This window comes from Benincasa hispida, chromosome 3 (assembly GCF_009727055.1).
Source record: "Benincasa hispida cultivar B227 chromosome 3, ASM972705v1, whole genome shotgun sequence".
Taxonomy (NCBI): domain Eukaryota; kingdom Viridiplantae; phylum Streptophyta; class Magnoliopsida; order Cucurbitales; family Cucurbitaceae; genus Benincasa; species Benincasa hispida.
The window spans coordinates 40276297-40295004 of NC_052351.1; the positions used below are offsets into that span (position 1 = coordinate 40276297).

An 18708-nucleotide genomic window follows, 5' to 3' on the forward strand; every position below is an offset into this window, starting at 1 on the left:
CTGTCTTTTGGCTCATATTTTTCCATTTTCCTAGTACTAAAATGAATGAGAAAAAATGGCAAAATCACATCAATTAGGTAGAATAGAATATTACTATTCTATTGATTGAGAACTTTTTTTCCATCGAAACATTCATATGCTTCAAATTACTATAAAATTTTTTGTTTACTGCAGAGGTGTATCACGGTGCCATTGGATTTGTACAGAAAAAAAAAAATTAATACATTACACAATTAAATTGCAAAATGTTATTTCAGTTGAAACATGACATCAAATAAAATATATATATATATATATATATAGGGTTAAAAAAGGATGAAAACTCGCCAAAAATTCAGTACACAAATTACACAAGTGATGCAGATGTGAATAACAAGAAAATAAATTTTAAACAGCTGTAAACTTGCCAATTCTGACGGCTGCTGTGAAGCAGCCACAGTTTCAAGAAGAATATCCGATAAATACTTGATCTTTTGAATGTAAAAGGCTCCCACTTGAGCACATTCTTGTTTCCTGAAACCGCAAGTCAAATATTCTGTACAGCAGACCACTAAAAATGTCGAGAATGGTGTGAGATGGGGAAGATAGATCACGTTAGCATTCCCCCGAATTAATCGTATCACAAGATAACCAAGTCTTGTTCTTTGAGTTTTCATAAGAAGAATTGATCGCACCTATGTTGTATTCTACAGAGTTACAGAAAATTCTCACGTCACATCACCGATCTCTTTCAGAAAGCGATGAGCAATGGCTGATGTTTTGAGAAGACATTCCAATTTCCTTCAACTTTGCAAGAAGGATTCAGATATCACTAGCCTTTTTACTGCCTGTAGAATGTTATCTGATTTAGAACTGTCAATGACTAAAATTGGCCTCCCGTCGAAGATATGCTGATGTTTCTCATAATCTTTGGCTATTTTTTTCATCAGTTGTTACTTGTAGTTGGTTATAATCTTACACGGTCATTTTTGAACTAGTAGCGTCGTGCAGTTCGGGACTTTGGCTTTGACGATTTCTGCAATAAGATAAAAAAGGGGTTATATACTTTGCACTCACCAAGCAAATGTACCAAGTATAAGCATGAGTTCTTATATTTTCTGCATAGATCCACAACCCCATACATCCCAGATAGAACTTTGATTCATAAGCAGAAGTATCAAAGAGAAACCATGAATGTTACACCTTTGAGTTAAAGACAAAGAATAGTGACTAGTAGTGCTCCAAACTTCAATTAAAAAATAAAATAAAATAAAGATAAACTGAACAACCGAAACCTATATGAAAAAAAAAAAATTAACTCACCGAAGTTGCCCCAAAGCTAGCCCCAGATCCTGTTGCAGCACCTATGAAAAACAGTACAAGTCATCGTTACAAACAGATCCAATCAAGGAACCGCTAACTAAGGAACGTACCAATTAACATCAAGTAACCGTTATATTCCTCCTATGTGAGGTCAATCAAGAACACAAATCAGACATGTTTTTGGTAGTAATAAATAATAATGTCTTCTTTTCAAAGAAGAAACCATGTCATAATAATGTCGTCTCTTCAGAAAAGAAAACCATGTTAAATCATTTAACCTATTTCCTAGCAACCACCAGTGTTAAAGTTTATTAACATGTGTTGAGATTAATTTTGGGTTAAAATACGCTCATTCTATTCTGGACCCAGTACTTTCAAATGTCTAAATCTAGACTTTGTACACTTATATTTGTTTCATTGTTAGTTTGAAGTAAATTTTTATCTAATTTAGTAAACATTAAAATAATAATAATAATTTCCATTAAAAAAGTGAATATATTTCCAACATGTACAGGGGAAAAACTAATAGAGGCTAAATTGTTTTTAAAAAAGTTCACAAAAGTCCAGAGACCAAAATGGCATTTTTCTCCTCAATTTTATCTACACCCAATTCTCTACTATTTTAAAAAGAAAAAACTATATAAATTTGAAAAAGAGAAAGGTAAAACTAGTTAATATCCTAATTTGGCACCATCAAAATTTGAACCCATACCCACCACACAATTTCTCTGATAAAAATTATAAAATTCGACTGATGATTTGTAACTTATCAACGATTTGTACAGAAACAAGCTTGTTCAAATGCAAGGCAACAACAATTGATCCAATCTCAAGATAAATACAACTCCAATAGATTGATATCAAGCCCAGCTTAAATAATCATGATAGAACTGCAAGTTAACAATAAAAAAAACCTGCTGGGATTGAAAATTCGATTAAAAAAATCAAATGACAAAATGCTAACATATTATCCAAACTACCTTCCTCCACAAATGCTAACATATTATTCAGACTACCTTCATCTCCTCCCACTTGCCTGCTAATAATCAATTCCTACCCCCCAAACAAAAAAACAAAACTCCTCCAGCTAATTTCTAATGTATCCTTCACACGGTAATAACATTTCTAACTATCTAATGGCATTCCTATCACATGGATCATCATTTCCTTTATCAATATGAATTACGCCCTCAGTGGCAGACCAAGGAAAACCAAGCACTTAAGAAGCACAGTCACAGATACGGATACGATACGATACAGCGATACGTTAATTTCTAAAAAACTAAGATACAGATACGTTGAAGATACGTATTATATATATATATATATTAAGTTAATTGCTATAATACATATTTTAAGTTAGATTATAATAGATTCAAGAAGAGAGTGAAAACTTGAAAAAAAATCCAGTAACGTCGAGTGATTGTTGAGTGACTAGAGTAGACGGTAGGAAAGAAGTAGAAGATGAAGATTGAATAATGAAGTTGAAGATAAATGAGGTGTGAATCATGATTTAAATAGTGAGAGAGAAGGGGAAAATGAAGATTTAATTACGTTTCCGGTTTTTTTAAAAAAAAAATTATGTTTTATCATTTTTAATTTATTTTGTTTTGGATTGCTCAATTTAAGTGGACTTTTATGTTTGGAAGTAATTTTAAAATGGTTGAAATCACTTTTTGTCATTTTCAAAATCACTGATAAACATGTTTAATTCTTCGAAACTAATTTTGATGATATGAAAATTGCATTTAAAAGTGTAAAAATGAAAGTTAAATTAATTTTGAGTAATTCAAATTGGGTTTTTGAATGATTTTAAAAATGAAAAAAAAAAAAAAAGTGATTTTTTATGATTTTAAAATCACTCCTAAACATGCACTAAAATAAAATGGGTTATAAGTTGGGCTTAAATTTGAAACAAAAAGTTGACCAACGTATCCCCTTCACGTATCTGAAAGCAAATACACGTATCTGAAAATTAAAAATAAAAATAAAAATAAAAAAAATCAAATACTTCAAATCACGTATCAGACACATATCTGCCACGTATCTGGACGTATCCGTATCTGATACCGATTCTCTACACAATTAGAAGTATCTGTGCTTCCTAGCCAGGCACAAGTCCAATGGAAGGGGGCACCAGAGAGAGCGATAGTGCTTTCTAAACATTTAGTACTTGCAAGTTCATAACATTTTGGGGGTATTCCTTTTCTCTTTTTGCACTTGAATATGCTTTAGGAAAGCACCTTCTGGTGTCATAGGGTCCAAGTGCAATTACCCCCAAAATGTTAACATGTGATTGTCTATTATTACCAAGCAATAAGCTAAGTACTATCATAAGAAATGCGTTCAAACAAAAAAAAATGTCAAGAAACTACCTGAAGCAAAGGGTGTCGAAAATAATGAACTTCCTGCAGAAGCAGATTGCCCAAAAGATGGAGCAGTACTACCAAAGGGAGTATTAGCAGAACTAAACAATGGTGCAGAAGACGAGCCAAAAAGGGTTGTGGGAGCTGCCGCACCGGAGGAGCTAAACAGAGAGGATGTCTGAACAGATGCTGTTGGTGTCATGAAAAGAGAAGATGTCGTAGTGGATGGAGCAGAGGGAGTGCTAAAGAGTGACAATCCACCACCGGAAGAAGCTGGTGTAGCTACTGTAGACGACTGTTGTGCTGTTGATGCACCATGGTTACCTGAGCTGGAAAGTAATCCAGCAGCTTGAGTTGATGGTTGTGAATTTGCAGGCAAATGTAAAGTTGGATGTACCCTCTTAGCTGCCGCTTCTTGTCGTGCAGTTTCCCTTCGATCAGCCTCAAGAAATGGATTGTTTCCATCCCCTCTGCGACGCTGGTCAGCCAGATAAGCTGTCTTCATAGATTCAATGTACTGATGAATACTCTCAACCTGAGGGACAACTCTTAACATGTTAGTTATAAGAATGTGCACATGTAGCATCCTACTCTCTCCTGTGAGATCATGCACATGTAGATCAGATGAAGAATATTCTCACTCTGAAACAATTCTAGACTCTGTTTCCAAGTATACTATAATAACTTAAGTCAAACTCAATGTCAAGGACCGTCCTCAAATTTACATTATATTACTTACATATACACTTTGATGAATGATGATCAACTTATTTCAATCATTTTCAGAAATCAAGACCCCTTCAATATTAAGTTGATATCAATCAACACATTAACAACCAACGAAGAGAATATTTGAATCTATAGACAACCATTTCAAAGATTCCCACCACATTTTTTTCAAAGTAATGCCCATCAGGGATAACATTTCTCCTACCTTGGCAGCCACATGAACAAAGAACTCATGCACATTTGACATGATTTTAGGAAGTGATTGAAACAATGAGGGACTAGAATTGGAAGCACTCCTATTAGAATCCAGGACAAGGAGTTGCTCTAAGTCTTCGATCCACTGACGACATTCACCAAGATACTTCTCAAATCTTGAAACAGTTTGCTGCAAAAACGGAGATGGTTTTCTTGGGAGCCCACTGTAGAAATCAAAAACAGGAGTAATCGAGGTAGATGTTGGTTGACCACTAGAACCTAATGGCGATGTTGCTCCAGTAACCTGTGACGGTGCAGTGGGATTTGAAGCACCTCCTGCACTTTGATGAAGGAACCTTGGGCGTATCATCATGAAAGAGCGAATAGCAACTTCTGTATTCCAAAGCATCTCTTTTGCAGCAGTCATCAGTTCTTGAAGCATTATTTTTTGATGTTCTGTAGACGCACTAATTCCTCCAAGTTCCTGACAAGGAATATTTAAACTATTTCACATAATCCCATAATTTTACCATATAAAAATCAATAAGCATGCAGCAAATGTAAAAGCAAAAAGCATCCTTGTGGTAGATGGATGTGCAACCCAATACTATAGAACTCTGAAACAAATAATTTCTCTCATGTGCTTTAAAGGATGAATATTCAGATACATGTAGAATTGTAAACAGATTTTTCTGGACCTCTCTTTCTTCAGCTACAAAAGAAACAATCACCTCTTCCAACAGAAAATGAAAGGATAGAGGGATCCCTCCCTCATTTTTCCCCCCTTTGGATAAGACTCCTTCCAAGTCCATAGAAAAGAAGTGGGTAAATAAAGGTTCGTTGGGGGTATTGCATATGTCAAACGTGGATAACCATCTTTCTTCCAAGTAACATATCACACATTCCTTAGTGAAAGGCGAAAGAACAGTTCGCTCTATGCCCACCGCACGGCTCCATGACATATCATTTATTCACTCACCAGAAATATAAAGTAAGGGCCAAATAGAAATATGTTCAGAACCACTAAATCAATTTCAATAATTCTCAAGGAATACCACTTCCAATCTATTTGCTCGACAGTAACGTTTCACTTACCATACAGAAAGTACTAAATGTTTAGTCTTGAGATGGAAGAACGTAAAAAGATTGACCTAAATTATCGCAAAGGTTAAAGCAAAACATAGGAAGCAAGCTTTAGGTGTAGCTGTTAATATCATATCTAAAAACCTATTACGCAAAACAAGTTTTAATTGCTCATACGACATTTTAGTTGACAACAACCGTGCAAAGTAGACAGAAGCTGCCTTCATTTTCACTTGAACATCTCAGTACGACAGTACCCACAAATATATTTTCGGTATGTTCAACTTTCCAATAGATCGATATGAAGTCTGAACAGAAAGGAAAAGCAAGCTGATAATGTCAAAAGAAACCTGAACAATTCGACTTGCATCAAGCTCAAAACCATCATTAGAAACTGAAGAATCGTAGAGGCGACTACACTGATCCAGCCTCTGACTTTCATCCCGATACTCCAAGATTCGTTCCCTGTAGCGACATATTATCTAAATAGCCATATAATATGGAAAATTATAAAGCGTTCAAACCCTAGTTACAAACAAGAAGATGAGAATACATAAAAGAGACAGGTTAACAATAAATAAGCGGCCAAGAATTTTGCTTGAGTAGAAAGAAACACTTACAATCAGAAAACTATCAAAGACTCGAAATATTACTTCTTGCCCGAGATTTTTTAACCTTCTGACCAAACAATTAAGCTAAAAACAAGACTGTGCAACAAGTTTTAAAGAGAGTAGATAAGCACATACTCGATCTGAAGGAGAATTTTCTGCGAATCTGGATGAAGATCCGCCCACTTAGTACCATAACTTGCAGGAGCCTTATCATTAGTAAAAATGAACAACTGCTGCTGTTGCTGTTGCTGCATTAACTGTTGCTGCTGTTGTTGTTGTTGTTGCTGTTGCTGTTGCTGTTGCTGCTGTTGTAGTTGAAATTGTTGCGGCTGCTGTGAGAACAACGGACTGCTCTGCTGAAAAAGTTGGGGTTGTGATTGAAATAACTGCTGAGGCTGCTGCGGTTGCGGAGTTGAGAAGAGAGAAAACGCCATTGTGATTCTGAAATTGCTTCGTGGGAGTGGTAAGCCACTTCACTAGCTTGAAACTGGTTCAGTTCAGATACTTGATTTGGGAGTTCGAAATGGTGAACCCTCTTCCAAAACCCTAGAGAGGGAAATTTTGAGAGCTCACCTTCGTTTCAAATTTTTCTGATGGATATTCGCCCCAAAAATGTTTTCAATGAATGCAATGCTTCTCGTCTTTAAATTGGGCTGGATCGGACCTTCAATGCTACGGCCCAGCCCATATATGAGCCAGGCTTTTTCTGATTTGGCCCAGTACCTTTTGATAGAGCTGGCTTCAAAATTTTATTTCTTTCCGTCTCCGTTTCGTTTTTTTTTGCTTTTTACTTTTTATTTTTCATTTTCGAAAATTAAACCTATAAATACTCATTACTATCTTTAATTTTTTTTTGTTTTTTATCAATATTTTTAAAACTAAACCAAGTTTTTTAAATTAAAAAAACAATTTTTAAAAACTTGTTTTTATTTTTGAAATTTGACTAAGAATTCAACTCTTGTACATAAAAAGATCAAACATAGATATAAATTAAAAGAAAATAAGCTTAACTTTAAAAAATCAAAAACCAAAAACAAAATAGTTACTATACTAAGTCGAAGTTAATTTTCACTTTATATTAAAACCAAAAACTCATACGTTAATAAATTTAAAAGTGTAAAATCAAACTTTAATACAATGGCATATTTGGGAGTAATTTTGTAAACATCAAAATTACCTTTGTCATGTTCAAAAGTATCACAAAATATGATAATAATTCAAAATCATTTTTTATGGTATGAAAATCACATTTAGAAGTGTAAAATTCAAAACTTTAAACCAATTTTGGATTAATAAATATATATTTCATGATTATTTTAAATATGATAAAATTGATTTTAACTATTTAAAAATCACTCTCAAATGCTATTTAATTAATAATGCTCGAGAGACTTTCATTAGCGTATTTCTTGAGCATTAACTAATGAAGTTTGAACATTTAAAATACTTGTCAGAAACCAGTAACGGCTCATAAATTGGATATTTAAGATTACGGAAATTTGAAGATTTATTAAAACCTTTAAAGTATAAATTAAATGAATACAATGTAAATATTTGAAAATCAAACTTATAAATAGAGTTACAATAAAAACACAAATACATACGATACAAAAATGAAAGTAATGGTCAACAAGAGCATAGCTCATAGTGTTCATATTATTAATCTCGTGGTCTGAAGTTCAATTCTCCCACCCCACACTTTAACTGCAATACCTTCGCAAAAAAAAATAAGTGAAATAATGATACTATCAAAGTTGAATTGTTAGGCCCAATTTGATAACGGTTTAGGTTTTTTTTTTTTTTTTTGGTTTTTTCTACTTTTTTGTTTTCATTTTTCAAACAAACAAAAATTATACATATTTATTCCTTGTTTATTAATCATTTAGACTCCGTTTGATAATCATTTCATTGGTTTTTTAAAATTAAACTTTTCTCCATATTTTTACAATAATTTATATATTACTTAAGTACAATGGTTAAATTCTTAACCAAATTCCAAATTCCAAAAATAAGTTTTTAAAAGCTACTTTTTTTAGTTTTCAAAATTTGACTTAGTTTTTTAAACCATCGGTAAAAGATAGATAATAAAGGAAGAAATTTGGAGGTGGAAGTAGTGTTTATAGACTTGGTTTTCAAAAACAAAAATAAAAGAACTAAATCGTTACCAAACGGAGGCGTTTTTGTTTTTGTTTTTTTTTTTTGTTATTTTTTAAGTTAAGTTTCTTAAATCACTTTCACTATTAATTTATCTTGTTTCTTATCTACTTTTGATATATGCTTTCAAGTTAAGTCGGGTTTATAAATTAAACAACTTGGTTTTAAAAACTTGCTTTGTTTTTGGAATTTGACCAAATATTCAAATACTTCCTTAAGAATGATATAAATCATGGTTAAAAATTATGAGAAAGCAAGTATAGTTCTTCTATATAAAAAATCAAATAATCATCAAACATATCTTAGTTATTTGATTTTATATTTGAATACGTATATCATTAGCTCAATCAAATGTAGTGTACTTGTTACCATTTGAGTTTCTCAACCTACAATGAGATGAAAATAAACTTAAATACAAGGATTAAATGGCCAATGGACTTTTATATCTAAAATAAACCTAACTAAATAATATATGAATAACATAAGCTAAACCTATTACATTCAATATTAAATACTCTTTCAATATTAAATACTCTAACACTCCCCAGTTTTCTCACTCTCCTTGTGTCACTAAGGAAGTCTGTCCTTAGTCAACTTCTCCTACTGGCTCCTTCAAGCTAAACTATGATGCAGCTGTTTTGAATCATGAGGCGGATGTTGGGACTATTATTCGTTATTCAAATGGTAAGGTGTTGCTTGTTAGATGTATTTTAAATAATAATACATATAATTAAAGTATAAGCTATGTATGTGGCTTCCCTAACTTCCTAATTAAGTATGGACTTATTGGGTAGAAGTCTATTCCTAGCTAATTAGGGTTTAATGAAAACCCTAATTGAACTAGTATATAAAGAGACCATAAGGCTATAGTCCCCGATATACCAAAATAATATGCATTCAGTCTTTCTTGAACCCCATCTAGAGAGAGTTCTCACTAAGGACATCCGGAGTTTTGGTTGAGGAAGACAATAGTCATCTTAAGGCTATCATATTGAAGTCAACCTCATTTCTCAATGGAATCCATCATCAATCTCTCAATGGTTAAGGAAGACAATAGTCATCTTACTGAAGGGTTTCGAATACCCACAACGGAAGTACGAAAATGCAATTTAGTCCCGGTTTACATTTTACATGACATAGAATAAAGAAGATGATGGAAATTTGATAAATAAAATTCATCAAGCATGCTATCTACCATGAAAATAGAGGGAAAAAAAGAATCGGGAACTCACCTTTGAAGATATTGGTCTTTCCGCTTCCTCTCCAAATCACAACATGATCACAAACGAATCTTCATCTCCTTTCTGGTCTCACCAATGCAGCAACAACAAAATAAAAGGAATACCACCACGAGGGCTTTCTCGTTATTCTATATGATGAGAATCGAAATAGAGTTGTGGGCTCACTGTGTTTTAACCAAATACTTCACAAAAGCAAGACAATTCTTGACCAAATACTATCTCCAGAATAACTTATATTCTGATAGTCATTTAATTATCGTTTTCAGTCAAGATCATTACTAACACTTAGTAAGTCTTGTAAGTGTAGGCCCGCCATTTTCAGATCTTACAGAACAGTATGAATATGCCTCCGAAATAGAAGATAATATCCAAGATGGAACTATAAGACCCTATTCATTTTACTAGAGCATGGGTTGTTCCGAATCCTATGTTACAACCTTCCATAGGGATCGCCCCAGTCAACGATTAGTTAGTGCTGTATAAAAACAATAGCAGATACAATATAAGAATCTCACGGTTCAAACTAATGGACTATAAGATAATGATGAAACATTTCCTTCACCCACTTACTATGAACGACTTCCATCATTCACCTTTTTATTGACCCATACAAACATTTTTCGTATGGAGCAATTGAGGTAAAATCGACAAGAAGCCGAGCATGGATCTCACGGTGTGAACTCTTGAAGACGTGAGAGCTAAAAACTTTTATTCTCTCACTGAAGTGTTCTAAATATTTGGGTAAATTTATACTTAGGTGCTTTTCAGCTAATAAAAAAAACAACCCTAAGTCTAGGTGGTTTATCCAAGTATAACATTTATAAATGGATCTTAAACCTACAATGTCTAGGTGATAAACCGTTTTATTACCTTACATCGCTCATGAATACTCATTAAACCAGTTACCAACGCTCAATTATTCGACCATATTCCTCAGGTAGGAGGTCTTTCGTAGACCGTCAACTTAAGTACCCCCAGACTTTGACAGTATTATATACAGGTTGAGTTTGTAACCTTAGATTTACAAGTTTAACGACCTACTTTAACTATTAAAACAAGTGGTTAACCTAAGTGAGCATTTAGTTGTTCTTCGTTATGGATTTTAAATGTCTAACCCAATTTTATAACAGCTTACAAAATTTTAGACATGTTAAACATCCACGACAAACAACAAAGGCATTCAATATCTAATATAACTATTATATTAAATAAAAGAAACCCTAATATGCATACTATTAACATTTTATAACATACTTTCAATGCATGTAAAATGCATCCTACGGTGGGATTTGAAATCTATATGACATACTGTATGCACATACAAGATTTATTTAATTATAATATATATCATATGCATAAATAATTAAACACTGTCTGATATGGCTTTAGTTTTGGCATAAACAAGCAAACAAAAACCTAATTATTACAAAGCGGCTTTTGAACCGCTTTCAGACCGCTCGAACCAGTCCAAACGAACTTAAATAGCTTGAACCGGACTCGAGCCGTCTAAATCAGACCAGCCAAGTCCAAAATGGACCAGCCAAAAACCATTTGAGGTTGAATCGGATTGGACCTCAAGAGAACCGGTCGAACTGGCAGTTATCGCTAATGTTCAACATCTCGCTAAGTCTCATCATTTAGCAATGACGACCATAGTCATGAGTTTGCTTGATCGTTTAGTGTTTGTATGATCGTTTAGCAACTATCACATAGCTCCTGATCAAACTACACGATCGTGTAGTGTCCTCGTACTATTGCATAGTGTCATAGTCTAGTGGCGAAGGAAGCTACACGATCACTTAGTGTACAACACTATCGCGCAACTCCATCATTTAGCACAGACAATTTACTACATGATCCTTTAGCGCCATCGTCTAACGCCTGAAGTTGATCGTTTAGCGTGCGCACAAGGTAAGTGATCGCTTAGTGCTATCATATAGCAATCGACGCATTGCCCAGCTGTTGCACATAGGTAAGCGACCACGCAATGCTATCGCTTAGCATCTCGAGGCATCACTTAGTTGCCACATAGAGGTAAATAATCGCGTAGTGCTATCGCTTAGCATCTCAACACATCGTTTAGCTCCCGATCAAAGGTAAACAATTGTGGTAAGTGATCATGCAGCACTATCGTATAGTTCTTCACCGCATCACTTATCTCCCATCCGAAGCTACACGATCATGTAGTGCCATGTATAGCACGCATCGCTTAGCTCCCGCAAGTATACAATTGTCTAGTGCACAACACCTCAAAGATCAATGCCCGTAGCTACATGATTTCTTAGCTTTTCTTCACATTGTCTAACGCATGAAGCTAAGCGATCATTTAGCTACTGAAGCTCAATGACGATATGAACAGAGGCTGATTTTCTGGAATCTGCAACTCAGCATCTTCGCTTGTTTCTTCGATTTACAGCTTAATTTCAACTCTAATAACTCCAAATAAACTATAGACTCTTAGGAATACATATTAGCTCATCAAGAAAAATCCAATTATAAATTTAAATGAGAAATCAAAGATAAATTAAAAACTAAAACTCAAAGAACCATATCAGTACAGTAGTTTCATATTACTCATATAAAACACCCACAAAACCAAAATAAAACTGAATTGAATGCTTATAAGATACTCTAATATTGATTGTTGGAACATACCAACGCACAGCGGAAGAGACCATGATCCATAAGCACTCTAATTCATAATTTTGGCAGAAATGAAAGCATGTTTTAGCAGAAATAAATGGGTTTCAAAGCATACCTTTGAAAAACTTCCTCTAAGCTCGAATCCAGCTACAAATCTCCTCTGAATCTTGTTGTAGACCACACCAAGATCTTTCCTACCATTCTCTTGGTACTCTAGATTGAGTAGTGGGACTCAAAATAAGCTTGAATTAAGGAAATTTGGAGACAAGCTCACTGCAACAACCTCATGGAAGAACAACTTATTCTCTCGAATTTTTCAGAAAAAATTGATCGGTTGCCCTCTCTTCAAAATACTCCAATCTCTTGAATATATTGCAAATTATCATGCAAAGAGATTTGCTGTATGAGATACAGCTCATGCTTGGAGTTTAATGAAGATTGAAGAGGTGGATTGTTCGAAGCTACTTCATGAAGATAATGGAAAATCCTTATTTTCCATTTTGTGATTTTTCTTCTTTTTCAATTTTGATAAATTGATTTCATAAATCAATTTCTTTTAATAAAACTGAAAATATTATTAATTTTATAAAATTAATTTTCTTAATAAATTTAATAAATAATTATTTAAATAATTCTAATTAATTTAATATCAAATATTAAATTAATTTTACATAATACCATCTTCAAATATTTAAATCATATTTAAATATTTTCTCAATTTCATTCAATTCTAATTCAAACACTTCAAATTAACTTATCACGTTATTCTAGAGTCAATCCATTTACGACCTAGTAGGGAGACCTCACGGACGTACAGATCATTGGCTCCAACGATCCGAGATTATCTGCTAAACTCATCAGACCAAGTCTACCCCCATTCGTTAACTAATGAGTGATTCTACTAAAGCCCATAGCTGAACTCCCTCATTGTAGATATATTATGTCCACTCGATATAACCATGATTAGTAAGTTAACCTTTCACAGGTTGTTCATAATAACAGTTTGGTCGAATCTCTGTTTTACCTCTGAAATTACCTCTTATTCCTTAAGTCCCATTGATCCCCTAATGAACAATTGATTTGTAATCCAATCAACAAATCAAATCCCTTTCCGGGCCAATAAAAGGGTGGGGCCTCTTGTTCAAGACCCAGAATCAGCACTTGAAGGGAACAACCTCTCTACTATCCCTAATTGGGTATGAGTGAATTCCATCTTGCACCCTATGTCTCTAGCTATTCATCCGGGTTTATCCCAAAATGGTAAACTTATTGAGCGGAGGCAATTGGTCTACTCTCATCATTTGCAGATCGAAGAATAATCCCGAACAAACAGGAGTTCATAGTTAGCTCAGGATTAAGGTAAGTTACCTAGGTCATCGCTTTGAAATAGTCTTAAAGAGTAAACAACATTATAAGGTAAGAGTGACTGGTTTCTGGTTCATTCTTGCATAAAACTCATTTGCACAAGACACCCCTACTTCTCATGTCCCGACATGAACGAATTAGGATCACTTCATTTGTAGCACTTTACAACTATTTGTAACAACTACAAAGTAGGCCACATCCAATAGTATTACTATAATAAGGCACCCAACCTTATTCATATACTATAGATCATTTTGATTATTTACTCGAACCTGATCCACTTGTATGTCTCCATATAAAGTTCAAGTACTCATGTAATAGTCAAGGGACTTTGGTTATTGGATTTCTAACAAATAATATATTGAATAACAACTTTATTGAATTTTCAGAATAAGTTTTATTGTTTACTAACCACGAATTTTAGGACATATAACTCAACAAACTTCCACTTGGACTAAAACTCCAATGGTAACTTATATATCTGATATATAAGACCGAGTCTTTAAGTTTTATAGAGAAATACAATAACATAGGGCATCTCATACCCATGGTTTTACCATTTGATATCTCATACCCGATATTTCTTCCACTTGCCTTAGGTTATTAATCTGGTATTTCTAGTCTCACTAGGTGATTCTCAAACACTTTAGTCGAGAGAATCATTGTAAACATATTAGTGTACAAATAGGCTTCTTATTAAACTATATGGGGAATACATCTAATTCTCAATAATGGCCAGGAAGCACACTTTTCTCCCACTATATTGAGGTACTCTCGACTCTTTGATTAAGATGCGTCTGACCTGTCTTAACAAATCTTATTAATAGTTAGATCTATAAATCTTTAAATTTATTATACTTCGATCTTAGCCATTTAATATCTTATTATTTACAAATGGCTTTTAACAATTTGATTCTTAACAGAAGTTGCTATGAGATAGAACAAACATATTTTCTGAAAATGAACATTTCATTCAAAACAAAAATATGTATAATATGTTCATCACAAGATTTAACAAAACAGGTAATATCATCTTCAGCAGCAACTTCTCCCACTAATCTAGCTGAGTAAGTAGTCTCCAGGAACTAACTAGCCTATTTACCTTTCTCTGCTCTCTTTTCTACAAGATATTTAGGGCAATTTCTCTTCAAGTACCCTTGTTCGTTGCAGTGGAATCATTTCCCTTTCTCTACAGTGGTTTTCTTACTTTTTTGGCCAGTAGGCTTCTTCTTCCCTTTCCCTTTGTCTTTATTCGCTGGAATACTCTTACTCTGCGAAGAGGAGGCAACATCAGGCTTGGAAGACGTTCCTCTTTTCTTAGCAGAAGCAACATTTACTTCTGGTTTTAGACCCTTAGTTCTCAACATAGTCTAAAAAACCTACAGCTCATTCAATAAAGTGGTCAAGTTGTATTCAATTTTATTCACCAATGCATTCATACAGAATTGCAGAAAACTCTTCGGAAGAGATTCTACAATAAAACTAACTTGGCTTCTTTCGTCCATCATAGCGCCGTTTACTCAGCCACATTAAAATGAACCATCATGTCTAGGACATGTTCACGAACATTGGTTCCCTCTTTCATATGATTATTGTAAACGTATTTGATAGCATCATGCCTCAGGGTGAAGGACGATTGTCCAAACATCCCTCTCAGAGATTCCATAATCTCTTTGGTAGTATTCATATCCTCGTGTTTTTTTGGCCAAAACGTCAGACAAGCTGGTGAGAATATAAGCACGGACTTTATTATTTGCCCTGATCCATCTATCAAATGCTTTCCAAACAGTTCGGTTGGAATGAGAGCTAGGAATGGGAGGACATTCTTCCGTTAAGACAAATCTCAAATCGTCTATCGTAAATATCATGTTCAAATTCGATTTCCATGTGACATAGTTATCCTCGATCAGTTTGTCTGAAGCCAACAATTGTATAATTGAACTCATCATTATGAAATTATAAACAAGTTCTATAAGTGAATTGCTTTTAAATCCAATCAAGTTTTAGCAAAGTGATAATGTACCTATAATCACTATTTTTGCAATGATACTTAAGTGATTTAGGAAAAATTCTACCGTGGGGCAGTGAAAAATTCCTTCACAAAAGCAAGACAATTCTTGACCAAATAGTTCTTGACCAAATACTATCTCTAGAATAACTCATATTCCGATAGTCATTTAGTTATCATTTTTGGTCAAGATCATGACTAACACTTAGTAAGTCTTGTAAATGTAGCCCCTACAAAACGGTATGATATGCCTTCGAAATAGAAGACAATATCCAAGACGGAACTATAAGACCCTATTCATTTTACTGGAGTCTGGGTTGTTCTGAATCCTATGTTATAACCTTCCGTAAGGATCGCCGCGGTTAACGACTAGCTAGTGTTGCATAAAAACAACAGCAGACGCAACATAGGAATCTCACGGTTCAAATTAATGGAGGAGACCATAGGACAATGTTGACACATTTCCTTCACCCACTTACTATGAACGACTTCTCTCATTCACCTTGTTATTGACCCATACAAACATTTTCCGTATGAAGCAGTTGAGGTAAAATTGACAAGAAACCGAGAAGGGATCTCACGGTTTGAACTCTTGAGGACGTGAGAGCTAATAACTTTTATTCTCCCAATGAAGTGTTCTAAATATTTGGGTAAATTTATATTTAGGTTCTTTTCGGCTAATAAAAAACAACCCTAAGTCTAGGTGATTTATCCAAGTATAAAATTTATAGATGGATTTTAAATCTACGATATCTAGGTGATAAACCGTTTTTATTACCTCACACCGCTCAGAATGCTGATAAAAATGGTTACTAATGCTCAATTATTCGACCATATTCCTCAGGTAGGAGGTGTTCCGTAGACCGTCAACTTAAGTACCCCCAGCCTTTGACAGGATTATATACCGGTTGAGTTTGTAACCCTAGTTTTACAAGTTTAACGACCTATTTTAACTATTAAAATAAGTGGTTAACCTAATTGAGCATGTAGTTGTTCCTTGTTATGGATTTTAAATGTCTAACCCAATTTTATAACAGTTTACAAAATTTTAGACATGCTAAACATCCACGACAAACAACAAAGGCATTCAATATCTAATATAACTATATTAAATAAAAAGAAACCTTAACATGCATACTATATATTATAACATTTTATAACATACTTCCAGTGCATGTAACATGCTTCCTACAGTGGGATTTGAAATCTACATGGCATACTGTATGCACATACAAGATTTATTTAATTATAACGTACATCGCATGCATAAATAATTAAAGACTGTCTAATATGGCTTTAGTTTTGGCATAAACAAGGAAACAAAAACCTAATTATTACAAAGCAGCTTCTGAACCGCTCGAACTTCTCCAAAAATAAACTTAGGTAACTTGAATCAGACTCGAGCTGTCTGAACCAGACCAACCAAGTCTGAAATGGACCAGCCAAAAACCATTCGAGGTTGAACTGGACCGGACCTCAAGAGAACCGGTCGAACCAGCAACTTTCACTAATGTTCAACATCTCGTTAAGTCTCATCGTTTAGTAATGACGACCATCCTCGTGTGTTTTGCTTGATCATTTAGTGTTTGTGTGATGGTTTAGCAACTATCGCATAGCTCCTGATCAAACTACATGATCGTGTAGTATCCTCGTACTATTGCATAGTGTCATCGTCTAGTGTTGAAGGAAGCTACACGATCACTTAGTGTCCAACACTATTGCGCAGCTCCATCGTTTAGCACGGACAATTTACTACACGATCGTTTAGCGCCATCGTCTAACGCCTGAAGTTGATTGTTTAGCGCGCGCACAAGGTAAGCGATCGCGCAGTGCTATCTCTTAGCATCTCGACACATTGCTTAACTGCCACATAAAGGTAAACGATCGCTCAATGGTATCGCTTAGCATCTTAACACATCATTTAGCTCTCAATCAAAGGTAAACGATTGTGGTAAGCGATCATGCAGCGCTATCGTATAGCTTTTCACTGCATTGCTTAGCTCCCACCCGAAGCTACACGATTGTGTAGTGCTATCGTATAACAATACAATGCATCACTTAGCTCCCGCAAGTACACAATTGTCTAGCGCACAACACCTCAACTATCAACGCCTGAAGCTACACAATCACTTAGCTACTGAAGCTCAACGACGATATGAACAAAGGCTGATTTTCTGAAATCTGCAACTCGGCCTCTTCGCTTGTTTCTTCGATTTACGACTTAATTTAAATTCTAATGACTCTAAATAAATTACAGACTCTTGGGAACACATATAAGCTCATCAAGCAAGAACCAATTGCAAATTTAAATGAGAAATCAAAGAGAAATTAAAAGCCAAAACTCAAAGAACCATATCAGTATAGTCGTTTCATATTACTCATATAAAACACCTAACAAACCAAAATTAAACCGAATTGAATGCTTATACGATACTCTGATATCGATTGTTGGAACGTACCAATGCGCAGCGGAAGAGACGAGGATCTATAAGCACTCTAATTCATTAATTTTGGCAGAAATGAAAGCATGCTTTAGGAGAAATAAATGGGTTTTAAAGCATACCTTTGAAGAACTTCCTCTAAGCTCGAATCCAGCTACAAATCTCCTCTGAATCTTGTTGTAGACCACCCCAAGATCTTCTCTACTATCCTCTTGGTGCTCTAGATTGAGTAGTAGGACTCAAAATAAGCTTGAATTAAGGGAATTTGGAGACAAGCTCACTACAATAACCACATGGAAGAACAACTTCTTCTCTTGATTTTTTTAGAAAAAATTGATCGCTTGCCCTCTGTTCAAAACACTCCAATCTCTTGAACATATTGCAGATTATCATGCAAAGAGATTTGCTACATGAGATGCAGCTTGTGCTTAGAGTTTAATGAAGATTGAAGAGGTGGATTGTTCGTGAGCTACTTCATGAAGATAATGGAAAATCCCTATTTTCAATTTTGTGATTTTTCTTCTTTTTCAATTTTGATAAATTGATTTCATAAATCAATTTCTTTTAATA

The 18708-nt window shown here is 34.4% G+C and overlaps 1 protein-coding gene across 1 annotated transcript; it reads right to left on the reverse strand.

Annotated features, from left to right (window-relative positions):
- Positions 1 to 272: 272 nt before the first annotated feature.
- Positions 273 to 6891, reverse strand: LOC120073414 (nuclear pore complex protein NUP58). Its single transcript, XM_039026265.1, has 6 exons — positions 6422 to 6891; positions 6026 to 6140; positions 4603 to 5076; positions 3678 to 4203; positions 1303 to 1343; positions 273 to 1015 (listed from the first exon to the last, which is right to left on the reverse strand). The coding sequence occupies exons 1-6, from the start codon at positions 6718 to 6720 to the stop codon at positions 974 to 976; spliced, it is 1497 nt and encodes a 498-aa protein (XP_038882193.1). The 5' UTR covers positions 6721 to 6891; the 3' UTR covers positions 273 to 973.
- Between the last annotated feature and the right edge of the window lie 11817 nt (positions 6892 to 18708).

Bases quoted from the DNA above. Each gene is read 5' to 3' on its own strand.
- LOC120073414 (XM_039026265.1), bottom strand. From the start codon at position 6,720: ATGGCGTTTTCTCTCTTCTCAACTCCGCAACCGCAGCAGCCTCAGCAG. The intron at 6,141-6,421 runs GTATGTGCTTAT...ATGTCGCTACAG, and splicing joins AAAATTCTCCTTCAGATCGA to GGAACGAATCTTGGAGTATC. The intron at 5,077-6,025 runs GTTTCTTTTGAC...ATTCCTTGTCAG, and splicing joins ATGCAAGTCGAATTGTTCAG to GAACTTGGAGGAATTAGTGC.